The following is an 18470-nucleotide window of genomic DNA, read 5'->3' on the forward strand; positions in this document are numbered from 1 at the left end:
ATTTTCAATGAAACATTTTAATTAAAAGTTATTATTGAAATAGAGAAATACAAACAATCTACATATCTATTTTTTGATCAACCGCCTGAAAACCTCACATGAATACGAAAATACGGCGAATGGAATCCCATGTAAACATTTTTTACCAGCTCGCAGAGAAAATATGCTGAAACACTCTTCCTGAGGATTTTTATTGAGGTTTGTGTAGTGTTTCTTTTCGAAATCTATTCTTTTAAGTATAAACTTTAATCGTATACGAAGAAAGTTATTTATTTTGGAACCAAATTATCGGATATTGCAAATTCTTTTAAGAAGATGTATTTTCAAACATGTCTGGACAGCACACAACCATTCATATTCTGTTTTGCTTAGTTGATATTTCAAATTATATAAAACTAAAACAAAAATATCTTGGTAGTGTATGACATATTCTATTCCATGTATACTTTTCTTTTTGTGATCCATTTATATTTGACCATATCCGTATACACATGATATTGACTTAGACATAAGAGAATTTCCACTATATATTTTTTACAAAACCATATAGTTTCAAACAATTTTCCTGAAGTACTTTCTTGATCAATTTTGATGAAATAAAAAGCACTGATCTCAGAAGTATTTACAGTTCTCATCTAAAAATTTCAGAATGATTATATCTTAATCTATTGTAAAGATATATATGACAATTCAATTTGAGAGTACTTAATCTTTATATAAGTATGTGTATTTTTGAAATAAAAAAAATCAACATTATGAATAAAATGTTATCTCTCTGCAGTATTTCATCATAACATTTTTTCCCTTATATTACGACAGAACTTTACTTTTAATATTGCTAAACAAAATGGTGTTTATTTCATCCAAATAGAGGGAAAATTGGCTCAAAGGGAAGATTTTGAAAATATATGGTTTTATATGAAATATATAGTTTTGTATGAAATATGAAGTGGAAATTTCTTTTGGAACATTATTTCATACTTATCATGCTTATGGCCAAGTACTGTATGATGCTGAAATTAGAATTAATAAGTTCATTATTCATCAAGGTTTGACAATTGTCTACTTTGCCCTCTTTCAATTTACAGCGATTGTAATACATAATATTTGTTTGCTTCGTTATTTTCCTCAGCATCCATATTCTTCTCCACAGATCCGCAAATTGATTTTAGCTGTTTGAATAAAATTTAGAAAGAGATAGAAATGAATGTATTATTAAAAATAGAAAAAAATATTCAATTGTTTGTATAGTATATTCTCCCATAAAAGCTGCTTTTGAGATACAACGCAGACTTTACACTTTCCACTTGTCATTTTCTGTTTGGATGTTGTAGATGGCAGAGGTTCATATTGTTGGACAAATTGTGGGAGCCTCAGGGTTTCCTGACCACAACCTCTTCTGTAAATGGGGAGTCAACACAGGTAATACACTACACAGGTTCTATAGGTGTGTGAAAAAAAAATTCTTAAAATTAAAAAAGAATTAACAATTTTTTCCTTTGTTGCATTTTTATGGCCCCAGAATTGAAGATTTGGGGGCATATAGTTTTTGGTCTGTCTGTCTGTGGCAAAAAACTTTAACCTTGGTAATATCTTTTATGCCATAAGAGGCAGAGCTTTCATATTTGGTATGTGTATTTCTTGTGACAAGACCTTTCTATTGACACCAAAATCTTCGACTTTGTGACCTTAACATTGACCTTTGACCTGGTTCTACTTTGTTGTAATCCAGGGACGTCAGTGTTTCACAAACACATCTTGTGTGAAATATTAGATAATACGTTAATTTTTTTCTTTTTCTTTGAACACCTACACACTTTCCCACATTTCCTCCTCAAATTAAACTACAGTAAGTTTGAAATGTTTTTTAAGAAATGTATGATTTTCATGTTCAAATTCTGTTTGTGTAGGAGGTGCTTGGAAGGCTCTAGCAGGGCTTAGAGAAGGACAGACACAGGTGGACAACCCACAGCAACATGACGCAGCCTACTGGGCCCACCCTATAGACATCCACTACGCTACCAAGGGCTTGCAAGGTCGGAAAGAAATTTTTTTGTTCTCTTGTCAGTGATATGCATTGACTTACTTGTACAATATGTGTATTGTGTTCAATATGTTGGTGCATCATGTTCAATATGTAGAGCAAATGATGGGGAATAAATTCAGATCCCTGTGGCAATGCATGCCTAGGATTCTTAACTTTAAGAAAAATTCAGTATTGGCAGTATTGAAGGGCATATATATGAAAATTAAGTGTTCTTGATATGTACATAAAAATTTTGGATATTATAAACTTACAGGTTGGCCAAAGATTCATTTTCAAGTCTGGCATCAAGATTCTTTTGGAAGAAATGAACTTTATGGCTATGGCTTTTGCCATGTACCAACTACTCCAGGCATGCACGAGATTGAGTGCCCAACTTGGAGACCCTCGGGGAGTTTCAGAGAACAAGTGTCACAGTATTTTCTGGGAGGAGGACCACAGTTGAAAAATCCAGACTTGATTTATAGTGGTGCAGATCGCTACAGACTTCATACCATTGCAATGGGAAATATACATTTAAGACTTGGAGTTATACTCAGGAACTTTGACAAATATGGAATTGAATGTTAATTGACATCTTTAAATCAGCTCCATTCCACTTTTTTAAAAGTAAAAATCTATTAAATTGTTAGGTAGGAGATTACTTTGGGAATGCCATGTAATATTTTGGTGACATTAGTTTTTTATATATAGATTCATGAATGAAACATACTATTTTTAATATTCACCATCTGGATTCCCATATTTGCAAAATTGTGTTTTCAAGGGAAACAACTCTGATCTTGTGACAAACTTTATACACTATTTATGTAAAATTTTCCATATGCTTTATGTTGTTTGACATGAATTATCATGTAGCAGTTTGTAAATATGTAGGAACAATACAGTTTAGGCTAATAAATTATTTAACTATAAGTGGCCTCAATAAATGTGTCAGTTCTGTAGTTATTCCTCCTGTCCAATTATAAAAAAAGAATTATGAGGATAATGCTATTGGAGTACAATGTCTGTATTCTGCACAATAGTGGTCATTACTGCAATAGCGGTTGCAACTGTAATGATGGGTGTCGATATTCATCCTACCTCCTTTGGTGGATTGTAAAGTTTGAAACAGACATGTAAAACTTCTACCAGTAGATTGATGAACTAGTATTAAAATAGTTGTAGTAGTGGTAATAAATGAAAAATCGTATTGAAGTTCTCATCACCAGACAGATACAAAGCAATATGCCCCTCTTCTATGAAAACGGGCTATTGGTGGATTGATCATCAATGAAGTGCAAATGATATGCCCATGGAGATCATACAAACTAAATTTGATAAGAGTGAGGAAGCCAATACCAAATTGTGAAATTCAAGACCACTGGGTGAGGGGTTGTAGGAATGCATTGTTGAGTATGATTCCATAAGAAGTTAAGCTGAGAAAGGTTTCCATATCTAAGACCAGCATATGTAGCTATTCCTTCACACGATGGACAGTTCCTGCATCAAGAAATGTTTCAGAAACATGTATGCCCCCAGTGGTGCAGAATTGAAAAGGATTATACATGTGAATCATTTAAGGTATCCGACCCATAAAACCCCCATTTCCCCCCCCCAATAATTGTTATTTAATACAAAACTTGGTATCAAATGAAAGATAATTAACATACACAGTGATTCACCAGAAGAATTTTCAAAATTGACAATACATATAAGAAATATCTGTTTTAGAGATTAACATTAATCCTTATGAGAAAAACGCATTTCTGACATATAAAATCAATCAGAATATAATTTCCAAAGAAAGCTCATGGTGAAAAAATTCCTATTACCATGGTCTATCAAAATATGTGAAGAAAATCGCTAAAACGCATCAAAGATGCGCATGGCTGAGTTGCAGTTTGGAAAATTATGCACCCTTGCATTTTCACAAAGTAAAAACATGCACGTATTTAATATAGTTTATATTAAGTATGAAGCTTTGAATGGCCGCTATAGGTATTTAGTGTGATAATGACCTTGACCTTTGGATTTCAAAAGCAACATGAATCTTGAATGTCATCAGGATTTGGAGTCTGATAAACATGCACCAGCAAGTACATGTATAAAAGTTAAAAGTCAAGCTCAAATCTACAGTATATAGTGTAAAAGAGACCTTGACCTTTTGACCTCAAAATAAATAGGAACTTCCTCTTTTGGATGTGATCAAAATATGCAAGTCTGACAAAGACACACCAAGTAGTATGAAAGTTAGAGACTGGACAAGCTCAAATCTATGGTATTTAGTGAGAGTGACCTTTTGACCTCAAAATAAGTAGAAACCTTCCTCTTTTGGATGTGATTATGTTATGTAAGTTTCACAAAGATGCCCCTAGTAGTATGAAAGTTAGAGACCGGACAAGCTCAAATCTGGCATTTAGTGACAAAGTGACCTTGACCTTTGGACCTCAAAATAAATAGGAACCTTCCTCTTTTGGAAGTGATCATGTTATGCAAGTCTCACAAAGATGCACCAAAAAGTATGAAAATTAGAAAAGGGACAAGCTAATTGTGGATGCTGCCCGCCCGACTGGACGCCCATCCTTCACCAATTTAAAAGCCAAGATTTGCTACGCAACTCTGCTAAAAAGTAAAGGTCACCATATATATTATGAAAATATCCAATTTTTTCTTCATTTCTACAAGGGGAGATAACTGACAAAAAAAATCTAATTCACTATAAATAGATGTGGCATCATCTACCCTCTCTGCCATATCTTTATCTCACTAAAAATCGGACATTTTGTTTTCATAAAAGATTTAGTGCTACAGATATTGATTTTTGTGAAAACAAATGCTTTTATGGATCGGATACCTTGAGATAGAAGTGCCAAAACAATTCAAAATATTGAGTGGGCAATATCTTCCTATGTCCAGAGTGAATTGACCCTTAAACATGTGATCTCCGATCAATAGGGGTCATCTACTCCTTTGGATTTACCAGTATTCCAAGTTTGGTGTCAATCAAGCTATTGATTCTCTAAATATAAAGGAGACAGTATATCATGAAGTCCAGTTTGACCCTTGACTATGTGAATCCCACATCAATAGGGTTCATCTACTCCTTACCAGTGTACCAAGTTTGATGTCTGTGAAGGAAAAGTAGAGCAGACATTTTCATCTACTCCTTAGGATGTACCAGTGTACCAAGTTTGACATCTGTCAAGCAAAGGGTTCTCAAGATATTGAATTAACAGTATATTCCCATGTCCAATTTCACCCTTGACTTTTGACATGGTGACCTCAAAATCAATATTGAGCAGACAAGATTTGGTCTACAAACTGACAGGTGCAAAACAATATGTCCCCTCTTTTTCGAATGGGGGGGGGGGGGGGATAAAAATGATTATAAACATAATTCTTATAAATACAGATTGAAATTGGGTTTAAAATTTATTGTTTAAACAATTGTAGCTCACCTGAGTTGGAGACCCAAGTGAGTTGAGAAAATTTTGTCAACAGCCACAAGGATAATTTGTCAAATTACAAATATGCCAGCCTTATGTAGTGTTATGCATGTTTGAATTGTTGCGCACATGAATTGAATGTACGATATCTTTAATTCAAATGAATTTAAGAACAATTTTTTAATAATTGCGTGCATTTGTTATGTTATATTTATCGATATTGATCATATACAGTAAATAAAACTTGATTATCAGGAAGTCACTTGGAGCTCCAAATTAAATGTTCCTTATACAAGATATCTGATCTCTCTCCATAGCAATTGTAATCCGTCATGCCGAATAGCTGACTAAAGACAAAATGAACGGTCGTTCACAATTTAAAAATTTGAAGCTCAGTATTGCAAATGTGTTTACAATGGTAGTTTTTGTCCAGTGTGCCAATTTAAGGGTAAAATTATGAATACACGTCATTTCTTCTCGTCAAACGCAATAATCATAAACATAATGCACTCTATGAAAGACAAACAGAAAAATTGCTATATTGTAAACTGTGGCCCAATTTCTTAGACATATTGTCAGGTAGTGTACAACCTACTTTTTTGTACAATGTTTGAAGTTATAAGGTGCAAACTTCCCAGACCATTCGATATCTGACATATTGGACAGTTTTTGACTTATTACTTACTTTCAAGATCTGTTTCATCACAAAATATGTCCAACCAAAATAAAAAAAAAATTGTGTTTATCTATGTGTTTGTACATATCAGTAACTGTTAATAAATTATTACAAAAAGTTGTAACAGTGACTTCTATAATCATGGAAAAAATTAAGAACATAAAAAATATCAGATGAATATCATACAGAATATCAATGTGTTAGATCATTGGTCTCGGGAGGGGGAGGGTGTGTGTGTCATTGAATGAGATGTATATAAGTAAAATAATATAAATCTTCATAAAATGATAAATATGGGCCTAGTCAAAACTATTATACGCATACGTAACACTGAACACCTACACCATTTGATGCTGATCATGTTGTAAAAAAAGTGCACCGCCACGGCACATGATACGCCCATCACATATTGTTAACAGTATAGATTGTACCCATTAAAACATTTTTTTTTATATCACCTTAATTAAATGTCACAGTGACCTTAAAGTAGGATGCGACACACCTTCTACCTAAGATGCATTAGTTGACCAATTTTGGTGATTCTAGGTCTAATAGTTTTCAAGTTATGAGCCGGACAAGTTTTTGCCATATATGGCCATATCTTCTTAATGAAAAGTCACAGTGACCTGGATTAATGTGCGACACACCTTCTACCCAAGATGTATCTACAGACAAAGTTTGATGATTCAAGGCCTTGTAGTATTTAAGTTACGGGTCGGACACGAAAAAGCTAACAGACGGACGGACATGAACGCCATACCATAATACGTCCCGTCTTAAGACAGGCGTATAAAAATCGCAACTTCTCAGCCTGCCAGAAAAGGCCTGAGAATGTGCGATTGGTTGTAGACCTAAACGTCCAAGATGTTGCCTCGCTTCATTCTGGAAATTTCCATTAGGCTGATTCAAGAATAAAATCACGGATCAAAGAATTTGTGACGAACAGGCATATTTTCTTTATTCAACAATTATCAAAACTTATTCCTTCTTTAAAACCAAAATCAAGCATCGATTAACAACAGATTAACTTCATATCGTATTATCTTAAGTTGTCATTTCAAAACAAAGAAAACTGGCTTAGATCTGCCAAAATGTGTCTGCCACTTTACTCTCATTTTTGCTATTTCAGAGTAGTTTATCGAAAACAAAAGTAGGTTCTTAATTAATTATGCGATATTTACTAATCAAGTAAGATTCTATTATAGCTTATGGACTTCATCTCATATGAAACAATATCAAAAACGTGCAAGCAGTAACTCTGGAGCAAGTGTTTCTGAGTTTATTGGCAAAATTTGTTAATTTACAAGTAAAGATTTAAATATTTCTTTAAAAAGCATGTCAAAAGCCACAATTCATTAAACATGCAAGCATCTTCATGCAGTGTAGATTCAAGTTTGTGTACACCATGACCACGGATAATGGTTGGGCCACAATAGGAATGGGAAATTGCATTTTTACTCCAGGGGAGAGATTCAACTGTTCAGTGAGCAATGCAGCCCGTAGGCCTCTTTTAAAAATGTACTTTGTAACAAACGAACAGTTATACATCTGATGTAAAATTTGCATATCACTTCGTAACATAGCTTTAAACTATTACATGCAAGCACTTCATTCATTTGTACATAATCAAAGAAACTGTATTAATCCAGTGTTCCCAGAACTGATACGGTGGGTTTCTTTAGTCACCTAAATAGTTCAAACAAAATATGGACCACTAATGCTAAAACAAATCAAAGTTTATTCCTTCAAACATAGTGAAAAAAGTTCATTTCATAGCTTGATTGTGAACACTTAATCTCTCCATTGATCACGATTTTTGCTCTGTGTGGGCCGTCATTGGTGTAAACCCTGGAGGTACATAGTCCACGTCCTTGGGGGCAATGGCCAGGAATTTGAATGCATCCCCCATCTCCTGGGGATGCATCAGCCGTTTAACACTCTCCAACAAAGCCTTTCTGGTTTTATCATCTGCATTCTTTAGCAGCACCTGTTTAGAAAGAGTTCTGAAAAATTTTACACAATTCAAAACATACAGCTGTAATAAAACAAAGCATCAGGGATCTCAAATATTTAAAAATGATTTCAATCTACTACAGTAGTGTAGAGTAACAGCTCACACACATAACAGTAGCCTGGCAGATACAAACCATACTGTACAGAATTCTCAATTCACTCAACGTTATTCTTAAATTTTCCAATGATTTTCTTTCATTGGATATTTCGGGATTATATAGAGAATAATACATGGCATGGCAAAATCTGTATCACACTCCATATCAACCCGAGACTCCAATATCAGGCAGAGGGCCGTAGACCCAAGGGCGGGTATTGGTCGAGGGTTGATATGGAGTGTGATACACATTTTGCCATGTATTGTTGTTTTTATCAGATATTTGAAAAAAGTGAATTCTATTAACAGATAAAAGTTAAAAACAATGATTACTGTTTTTGAATGATTTAAGATATTTAATGAATACATTTACTGGTATATGACATAAGATAGCCATTTAGATAATTAATAATTTTATCAATAATTAGGTGTGTCTGCTATGTTTTTTCCCTCTCTCCTTTTATATTGTATTCATATTTAGATACTAATTTTAGATGTTAATTTTATGTTTGTGTATATGTTTTAATGCAGGACCACAATGGAAACTAGCTATATGCTAATTTGTGTTATCCTGGATAAATAAAGGCTATTATTATATAGCTAATAAATAGTCTATTATAAAATCTGCGTAAAATATAGAGAATGTTAGCGTTCAATATCCTGAAAATTTATTGAACGCTAACTTTGCATTGCGTAAATTGTGTGCGCCCGAAACATTCCGAGTATGAGCGTTCAATATTGATGTTACCGTAACGACGTAAACAAGCCAAAATGGCAGACGACGGTCCTCCGAATCTGACAGAGCCGGTATTTGATATCATATTCATTTATTTAAACAAAATGTTTTACTGTATATAAATTATGATGTCCCCATTCACAAAATCAGTTTGCTTCATGCATTAATGACGGGTTTAATATTGAACAGTTAAGAAATGCATGCTGATATTGCACACCTTCACCTTAGATGCCAATATTGATGAATTCTCGTCTATTCTGGAGTATTTTGAGTGAAAAGGGATATAATTTAACAACTAAATACTTTAGCTATATAATAAAAGGGTTATTGAACTTATATTGGTGAATATTGGCACTCGTTGGCTGTCAAAATGCACTCGCAAGCTCGTGCATTTTAACAGCCAATGAGTGCCAATATTCACCAATATGAGTTCAATAACCCTTTATTATTATTATCATTATAGAAGAATTGTTTTAATTCTTTATAGTTTAATATTACTTTTTGTTAAAAATTATCATTAGATTTTAACCAACTCTTATAAATTCCTCAGGTTCTCCAATTCTCCTTGCTAACAATTCCAATGTTCTCTCTTCCATTTCTATCTTTCTCCATTTGTTTACAAAACTATATCATCCGCTTTCAAGCAGAAAAATTCCAAAGTACTCCGAATGAAAATTACAGAAGTGTTCTACTTTGTAGGTCTGGTATACAATAAATTTCAAGATATGCGCGTGCTACTGATGCCATTGATGAAAAGGTTAATTGTTAATAGAAGGGTAGGTATGTCTTGAAATTCAAGGTATGTGTAAACTCCTTTAGCTGGTCACTGTTTTAAAAATAAATTTAAATTCATAAATTGTATCCTACTGTATGACAGTTGAGTTGCATCTGGAGGGTTTGTACAGCAGTAAAGTTGTCTCCCATTTAGAAGATCCCCAGTTAATGTCCCTATACTCATCAAGCATAAAAGAAATAGAACCTCTTTCTCCAGTAGTTACTTGTCACAATAGAAATTTACACATGTACTTTACCTGCAGACGTACTCCAATCCCCATTCCATTCAGAAAATTGTTCTGTGTCACTGGTCCAAATGTTTTCACTACAAAATTTAAATAAGAAAAAGAAATACAGTAAGTTGCTTTAATTCCATGGTGCAAAATCTCAGAATTTTTTACTAGGGCACAATCTTGATGGTTTTCATTTCACATTATAGGAAAATCTACTTTTCAAATGTCTATTACAAAAGCATTGAAATATTTTTAATACTGTATATTATTCACAATGGGTTTAATTTCAAAGAAAAATGAAAGTGAACATAGTGAAATTAAACCATCATGGTAATTTCCCATAAAAATGATAGATAGTGAACATACTGAAATTAAACCATCGTGTTAAAGTAAATCACAACAATGTCGAAAATGATATATATCTATTGCATATCAAATATTCTCTAAACCCAACTATCTTCACCAAAAATTTAAATAATGCAATAACATGTGTATAACAGAACTGTACATTGACAATATTGAACTTGAATATTACGAATTCTGAGGTAACGTGTCCCTGACCTTTATCCCCACAACAATGCTTGAGATAAGCAAAGTCCACATCAGCAGTGAGGTCAGCAGAGCCCGGGTTCTGCAACGGGTCATACAACTTGTGATCTTTAAAACCCTGTAAATACACAAGACCTAGACTTAGACGATCTCCTTCAAATACATATACATGAGAATCACCATATATTGCATGTGTACTTTTTTTAGCGTTTTCAAAATTCAACACAGTATGAGTTTATGCACATTTCATTTCACGCTTCTTCTGTGTATGATAATGAATGGGTAAAGAATTCCATATTTTAGGTACAGACAAATGACAAACAAACTAGGCAGCAACTTCACATCTCCACCAGACAAATGATAAACAAACTATGTAACAAATTCACATCACCAGACAGAATTTTGCTAACCATATGAAGGTATTGGTCTCTGTCACTTTACCCTAAATGTGTCTGTCTTTGTTCCATCATGGCCATAGTCTATAATCATAGCTCGCCCTCCATGATCGCTGATCCTCTGCGACATTTTCTGGACTAGGTTCCCACTTTCTGGGCTCACTTCTACATGGTCTCTCTCATCAGAGTCTGTCATATGCTGAAATTTCATAGTAGTATATATCCAGTTATTTGTTCCCTTGATTACCACTATGCAGCATGGAATAAAGCACTAGATTTATATGGCAAGTAAAAAGTACAAGCAAATCTAAACTACATAACTTAGTGTACATGTGACATCTTAAAGTGCATCCATTCCTCAAAGCATGTTACAATTGATCAGGACATTTATTATGTATACATGTTTTTATCCCCCCCCCCCCCCCCCCCACAAGGCTATAGTCTTAATTATGTTTGTGCTTAGCTGTGTCAGCATGTACTTCAAAGTGTATGTGTTTCTACATCAATAAGATCACATCAAAACTACACCTTGGTTTTTATTCAAATTTTCACAAATCACTCACGAATTAGATAAATGACTAGACTCAATAGCCTATAGGAGTCAAGAGTGGCCCTAATTCCGACTGATTTGTCAACCACATGAATAACAAATCTGTCAGCAGAAATTTGTTGTTAAATTGGTAAATTCACTTATTAATAATTTTGACCATGAGAAATACCTTTGAATTGTGATTTCTTAAGGTCTTGTTTATTAAAGAATGGCAATACACACACAGTCACTCAAATCTTACTGTGAGAAATATCTTAGAATTGTGATCTCTGAAGCTCTTATCAATTACAGTAATACAGTCTGAGAATTTAACGGTAGACCGATTATAGACTGTGGCTATGCCAAATGAAGTCGGGCCATGCCATGTGCGAATAAGATATTAATGTCTATGCTAAATTCTAAGAAACAAAGGAATAATCATGATATGTGTGTGTGAGATAATGCACTTAAAATAAATATTTTCCTTACAATTGTCAAAATCTATTTTTGTGACCTGGATTTTCCTTCTGTTAATGTTAAAGTATACGACTAAGTGTCTAAGCGGTCTGAAGATTATGACTAGTGCTCAAGACAAATTGTTCAGCGTATGATTTGTATGTCTTTAAATGTTGATGCTTTTTTTAAAATCTGCGTTGGTGAAGTTTAATAGGATTGATTTTTTAATAGAAATTTTCCTCAACAATATAACTAGGGTTGTCCTTTTCTTCTTTATTTCCCAAATATTGCAAGAATGTCAAAACAAAATGATATACATCTGACTTAGCAAAAATAATTTTGAGGTGAACGTCAACAAATGAAGTGTAAATGATTTCGCAATTAAAGTATTTTCAAGGCACAAAGCCTGGCATTAAACCAAAAGATATCAAACAAACAAAAGAATCAGAATAAGAAAAACACAAGCTATATGAAAAAGAAGAAAGAAAACACAAATTCAAGCCACTCTGGCAGAACAGACAAGTATGGTTAAAGTTCGAGGGGAGAGAAATGTGGTGCGTTCCCTGCAAAGAGTTTTGGTCAGGTCTATGCCGTATCAAAAAGACGTAGGCCTACTGTCTATGCCATTTAAAAAGTTAAATTCTCAGACTGGTAATGCAGTCACTAAATTCTTACTGTGAGAAATGGCTTAGCATTGTGCTCTCTTATTAACTAAAGTAATGCAGTCACTAAATTCTTACTGTGAGAAATATCTTAGAATTGTGCCCTCTTATCAACTAAAGTAATGCACAGTCACTAAATTCTTACTGTGAGAAATATCTTAGCATTGTGCTCTCTTATTAACTAAAGTAATGCGCAGTCACTAAATTCTTACTGTGAGAAATGTCTTAGAATTGTGCCCTCTTATCAACTAAAGTAATGCACAGTCACTAAATTCTTACAGTGAGAAATGCCTTAGCATTGGTGGTTGGTCCTCTTGACATGATAAAACGTAGACCTCCTCCTTCTTGGATATCCACCATAACCTCATTCCATTCACCATCTTTCTTCTGCAACACAAAAATAATATACATAAATAATTTATCAATCTTTTTCAATATATGATATTTTAATATACAATCTATACCAAGAATTCTGTATTGCTGGCTTTCATGTGTAGGACATCTGGATCTGATTAAAACATCCTGTCATTAAGAATATAGATGTGTATCACTATATGCCAAAATGAAGTCTTCATAATGAGAAATTAACAGGCTGCTTGGGACAAAAATTAATGAACTTTGAAGAAAATTTATTTACTGTCATTGGATGATGACATTTTTACTGTCATTAGTGATAAAAATCAGAACTACATATATATCTGCTATAGATAAACTGGTGGACACCTGAAATTTATATATAGGTAACACGTCAAAGAACTCGTGAGCGATGAAACAGGAGCGCTCCTTAGGAACCTGGTCCAGGAACCGATGCCAATGCACATCCGGTCCAAATTTGGTTTTCTGACTCTGGTACTCTGCTACTGTGTCGTCAGGGGTCGTACTCCCTGTGAGAGCCTGTGATTGAAGTTGAATCATCTTTGGACTGACCTCCACCAAATGCAGGGTTACCGCTTTGTTGAATTCTTGAAATTGTGAAAAAACCTAGAAAAAGCATTGTACATTTGACATGTCAAAACTTGAAAGAAGTACATTTGTACATGCAGTAGGAAAATATATTCGAAATATCTTTAAATTGTTGTCATACACTAATGTGAAAAAACAATCTTTCAAAAAAAAAACCCAACTTCAAACAGATGTGTTTTTGAAAACACTTATGCTTCTGTATGGTGGCAAAGTACCTCTGGTACTCAAAGAAAGTATTTTGGACAAACAGACAGACCAAAAACTATGCCCTCAAGTCTCCGATTACAGGGGCATGAAAACTGGTATGTCATGGAATCTAGACCTGTGCAAAACAATTATCCAGTTTCACTAGCATGATCCCAGAGCGAAAATAACTCTGAATTCCTTTCATAACCAGAGAACTGAAAAGGAACTTAGCAAACTATTTGTGAATTTTTAACATAACATTTGGAAATGAGAAATATGAATTTATGTGTTTATGTCACACAGTGGAGACATAAAAAGTTCTGAGCACCTCAAACTCATCATATCATGTGTTTATGTCACACAGTGGAGACATAAAAAGTTCTGGGCACCTCAAACTCATCATATCATGTGTTTATGTCACACAGTGGAGACATAAAAAGTTCTGAGCACCTCAAACTCATCATATCATGTGTTTATGTCACACAGTGGAGACATAAAAAGTTCTGGGCACCTCAAACTCATCATATCATGTGTTTATGTCACACAGTGGAGACATAAAAAGTTCTGGGCACCTCAAACTCATCATATCATGTGTTTATGTCACACAGTGGAGACATAAAAAGTTCTGGGCACCTCAAACTCATCATATCATGTGTTTATGTCCCACAGTGGAGACATAAAAAGTTCTGGGCACCTCAAACTCATCATATCATGTGTTTATGTCACACAGTGGAGACATAAAAAGTTCTGGGCACCTCAAACTCATCATATCATGTGTTTATGTCACACAGTGGAGACATAAAAAGTTCTGAGCACCTCAAACTCATCATATCATGTGTTTATGTCACACAGTGGCAACATTACAAAGCTCTAAATACTTCAACCTTATCATGTCATGTATTCCTGTCACACTGTGGTGACATATAAAGTTCTGAGCACCTCACCCTCATCATGTCAGCTGCCAGGGTACCTCTGCCTGGTCCCAGCTCCACGATCTGTAGCTTGTCTGGCTTACCCATTTGCTGCCATTCGTACACACACCAGATGCCTATCAACTGAAAATAAATTGTGAAAAAAATTACAAAACATCTTATGATTTTAGATTTGTAATACATGTACTAAAGGCTTGTGAATTTCTGAACTACAACAGCAACTAAGAATGTAAAGTAAATTTAATACAAACTTCCTTTAAACTGCACCTCTGAAGTCAAAGTGTAGATTTTTTTGTATTTGAAAACATGTGAATATTTGAATATTTATATGTACGTAAAGGAGAAGGTAGAATAACAAGAATATATGGTCCCTATTTGGAGAAACAATGTAAATCATATTGAGTATCCAAATTCATGCCTACCGGGGTATGTCTATGAAGTCCCGTAAGCCTTGAATTTTGACGTTTGGATTTCAAAATCAATAGGGTTTTTCCTTAACAAAGCTACATGTGAAGTATCAAATCAACTGAGCAAAAAATGTGGCCTGTAGAGTATTTACTACCTCAGTGTTACACACATACTCATCCACACACGAGCAGTCTCATGATTATATCCCCTCTCACAAAACATAGGGAACACACTTGCCTACCTCTCAAACTTACATTTTTTTTTAAAACTTAAATTTGCTCAAATCTGTGACGATCCTCTGACATTAGACACTCACAATCTTGATCATGATTATATATTTTTACTAAAGTATCATTTTGAAATAAATTCTTACTAGGTTTCATGGTTTTAAGTTGCTCTAGATCTGTAGCTCTCTGAAAAAATACCATAGATTCCTTATTTTACCGAGTACTTAATATTTGAAAATGACTTGTATTTGTTAAATCGTGTGAACATGAATTCGTGTGTCATTTGCAATCAAAATCAAGAGTTCTTACATGTAATTTAGTAACAAAAAAATCAAAAACAGGTAATTTTGTTTTGCGAGTGATGATTCTCGCGAAATTATGTCATAATAAATTTAGGAATCTACAATACAGAGATCTTATCCATCCCCATCCCAATATTTTTTTCAGAGAGCCACAGATCTGCAGCTAGGTTTTAAGTCTATCTTGAAATATACCGTAGCAAAAATGGGGGCCACAGGGTTACTTATCCTACTTTGTCCTTTCTCTGTAAGATGTTTTTTTTTTTAAATGAATCAATTTCACTTTCCCTTACCTCTCCAAACATTTGGCTAATTTCTGGTGATGTGATGTAGTCCCCACTGTGTCCAAACACCTCATTGTTAATGTAGTAACCCTACACGTAAACAAAGTCACACAAACGATGTTTCAGCAAGAAAATTACATTTAGAATTGAAAATAAAATAAATACAGTTGAACTTCAGTATTTCGAACATCAATATCTTGAATACCATGGATATGCTGAAGTGAGTTGGAAGTCCCACCTATATTTTCTTTATGTATTTTAACCTCAATATCTCAAACCCTTAGATCTTGAAGTTTTTATCACTATAATCAGCCCCATTCAGTTCAAGATAATGACATTTGACTGTGCATGTATATACACAGATAGGCCTATAACAATGGTCAGATTGTGCTTAAGGATAAATAATTTACATGCTTATCAAAATTGTCAACATATGACTGAATGAAAACTATAGGACATGTGCAATATTGGCATGGCCATGTAAAAAATGCAATCTTAAGTATAAAATCATCAAGAATAAATTGCTCTTTCTTCACAATAAACCAGCTATTTGATGTCATATTAACTTAAATAAGAATAAATCGTTCTTCACAATAAACCAGCTATTTGATGTCATAAACTAAATAAGGACTGAAAAAGTTAGTGCATTGGATATACATGCACCATTCCTATTTCTTGAAGAATCATTCTGAGAAAGGATTTGCACATTCATTGGCAGGAGATTCTGGCGATTGATCGACTGTCATGAACATGTTAAACACAGGAAGAGTTTTTATGTGCTTACAGTGACAGGGTTAATTAGGACTTCTTTCATGTACTCTGCAACAGTGAGAGGACCATTGGCCTTGATCCGAGTCGTCAAGTGTCGCATAAACAATTCCTTCAGATCTAGTGGTTCCTGTGTACATAATCCTCGACTCAAATCATGTCTTCTTCCTGCAAATTGTCAGAATATCATATATTTCAAGTTTAAAATGAACATCACATGTGGGCAATACAGGTAAATAGTAAATGCACTATCTATATGCATGCATGATAATTCTAACACAACAAAAGTGTTTAAAATGAACATGTACAACATCTATTCAATATATGGTAATCCCATAATTCACATGACATGGATAAGTGTTCGGGATGAGGTTAGGGGGCATATATGTTGGCATCATGTCTATGGGGACGCATTCATGTGTGAGTGTGCTGGTTTTCACAAGAAGGTTAACTAAGGTTCCAGGGGCAGATCCAGAAATTACAGTTGGGGGGGGGGGGTGCACGTACATTATTCAGGGGGTCTTGAAGCCCCCATTGGGTCCAGGGCGAAGTCCTGGTTGGGGCCCAGGGGACAAAGCCCCTGAGAGTTCCTGGATTTTACAGATTTTATAGGGCTTGAAATATGTCCCCTAAGTAGTCATTTTTACTACTTACTGTCATTTTTAATGAGGTGAAATTAATAAAATGACACAATTTTTGAGGGTTTTTGGAAAAAAAGGAAGTTCTAATAAAAGTAATTCAATAAATTAAAAGATTTTTGTCATTTATTCCTACAAGAGTGGAAGAAAGTATTGCTTCTTTTAACGTTTATGTTTTTTCTAAACAAGAGACCATGAAAATTCTAAGGGGAGGGGGGTGTGTGCACCAGCTGCGTGCGTCCCCCCCCCCCCCCCCCCCCCCCAATTACCCAATACTGAGTTCTCAATAAAAAATGCACTTTCCAACTCAAGCAGTCACTTTAAAATACAATATTCTATCAGAAAGGATGCATGCATAGTTTACAAAATCGCACCTATAAATACAACTGGGCAAAAGACTATACATATACAGGATCCCCCCATGTTTTGTGGTTTGATATGATTTATATTCAACTCTATGTGTTTTACTAACACTGAGCTAGCTTGGCCATGGTTTCACAATTCATATTCAACTTGTGTGTTTTCTATCCGCTCCTCTATTGGCCATGTCGCAATTGAAGATCTGGTTTTAATCAGATTGAGAAAACACACAACGAGTTGAATATAAATCATATCAAACCACAAACCATGCCAGGAGATTCTTTTTATCACATGTTAACCCCCCCCCCCCCCCCCCCCCCCCCCCCGAAAACACACAACGAGTTGAATATAAATCATATCAAACCACAAACCATGCCAGGAGATTCTTTTTATCACATGTTAACCCCCCCCTCCCCCCCCCCCCCCCCCCCGTTATTCATTTACATCACTGTATAGGTCTATAGTTGGAAATTTTGCTTCGCTCTTACATTTTGTAACTACGTAAAATTGACGTTTTTTGTGACGTCACAAACGGCGTAGGAAAACAGTGTAATAATTAAAATTTATGCAATGGGTGATATATAAACTGTATAAAGAAGTAAACATGTGTTAAAAAGATTTTAAAAAGGTGATGAAATTCATTACTTCCTAATCTGTTTGCTCCTACGAGCCTAGAAAACACAGACCACGTCAGACCAGTGATATTTCTACGTGACATTGCACACACGTGCATTTCTTCGACATTGGAAAACCCCCTTCTCCAAATGACCTCGATTTCGAATGATAATTCGCCACGTCTGGTATATCTATATT

At 34.5% G+C, this 18470-nt stretch overlaps 2 protein-coding genes across 3 annotated transcripts; one reads left to right on the top strand and one right to left on the bottom strand.

The window, feature by feature from the left end:
• Positions 1–2: 2 nt before the first annotated feature.
• Positions 3–2959, top strand: LOC125651516 (B9 domain-containing protein 2-like). Its single transcript, XM_048880144.2, has 4 exons — positions 3–198; positions 1335–1422; positions 1911–2036; positions 2301–2959. The coding sequence occupies exons 2-4, from the start codon at positions 1335–1337 to the stop codon at positions 2612–2614; spliced, it is 528 nt and encodes a 175-aa protein (XP_048736101.1). The 5' UTR covers positions 3–198; the 3' UTR covers positions 2615–2959.
• Positions 2960–7412: 4453 nt separating this feature from the next.
• Positions 7413–18433, bottom strand: LOC125652076 (protein arginine methyltransferase NDUFAF7, mitochondrial-like). Of its 2 annotated transcripts, XM_048881001.2 has the most exons (10): positions 18303–18433; positions 16676–16827; positions 15901–15981; positions 14686–14796; positions 13316–13573; positions 12872–12979; positions 10992–11144; positions 10563–10668; positions 10026–10093; positions 7413–8135 (listed from the first exon to the last, which is right to left on the bottom strand). In XM_048881001.2, exons 1-10 carry the CDS (start codon positions 18388–18390, stop codon positions 7956–7958), a joined length of 1305 nt encoding a protein of 434 aa, XP_048736958.2. In that variant the 5' UTR covers positions 18391–18433; the 3' UTR covers positions 7413–7955. The 2 variants fall into 2 exon arrangements, with proteins under 2 accessions (XP_048736958.2, XP_048736959.2); XM_048881002.2 differs by lacking the exon at positions 15901–15981 and having other exon boundaries at positions 18303–18426.
• Between the last annotated feature and the right edge of the window lie 37 nt (positions 18434–18470).

The sequence above is a fragment of the Ostrea edulis genome, chromosome 5 (assembly GCF_947568905.1).
Source record: "Ostrea edulis chromosome 5, xbOstEdul1.1, whole genome shotgun sequence".
In the NCBI taxonomy this organism is placed as follows: Eukaryota; Metazoa; Mollusca; class Bivalvia; order Ostreida; family Ostreidae; genus Ostrea; species Ostrea edulis.

Excerpts from the sequence above, each read along its gene's own strand:
- LOC125651516 (XM_048880144.2), top strand. The coding sequence starts at position 1,335 with ATGGCAGAGGTTCATATTGTTGGACAAATTGTGGGAGCCTCAGGGTTT. Across the intron at positions 1,423-1,910 it reads TAAATGGGGAGTCAACACAG|GAGGTGCTTGGAAGGCTCTA; the intron begins GTAATACACTAC and ends CTGTTTGTGTAG. Across the intron at positions 2,037-2,300 it reads CGCTACCAAGGGCTTGCAAG|GTTGGCCAAAGATTCATTTT; the intron begins GTCGGAAAGAAA and ends ATAAACTTACAG.
- LOC125652076 (XM_048881001.2), bottom strand. The coding sequence starts at position 18,390 with ATGCACGTGTGTGCAATGTCACGTAGAAATATCACTGGTCTGACGTGG. Across the intron at positions 15,982-16,675 it reads TCCTAATTAACCCTGTCACT|GGTTACTACATTAACAATGA; the intron begins GTAAGCACATAA and ends GTTTACGTGTAG. Across the intron at positions 10,094-10,562 it reads GCATTGTTGTGGGGATAAAG|TGAAAACATTTGGACCAGTG; the intron begins GTCAGGGACACG and ends TAAATTTTGTAG.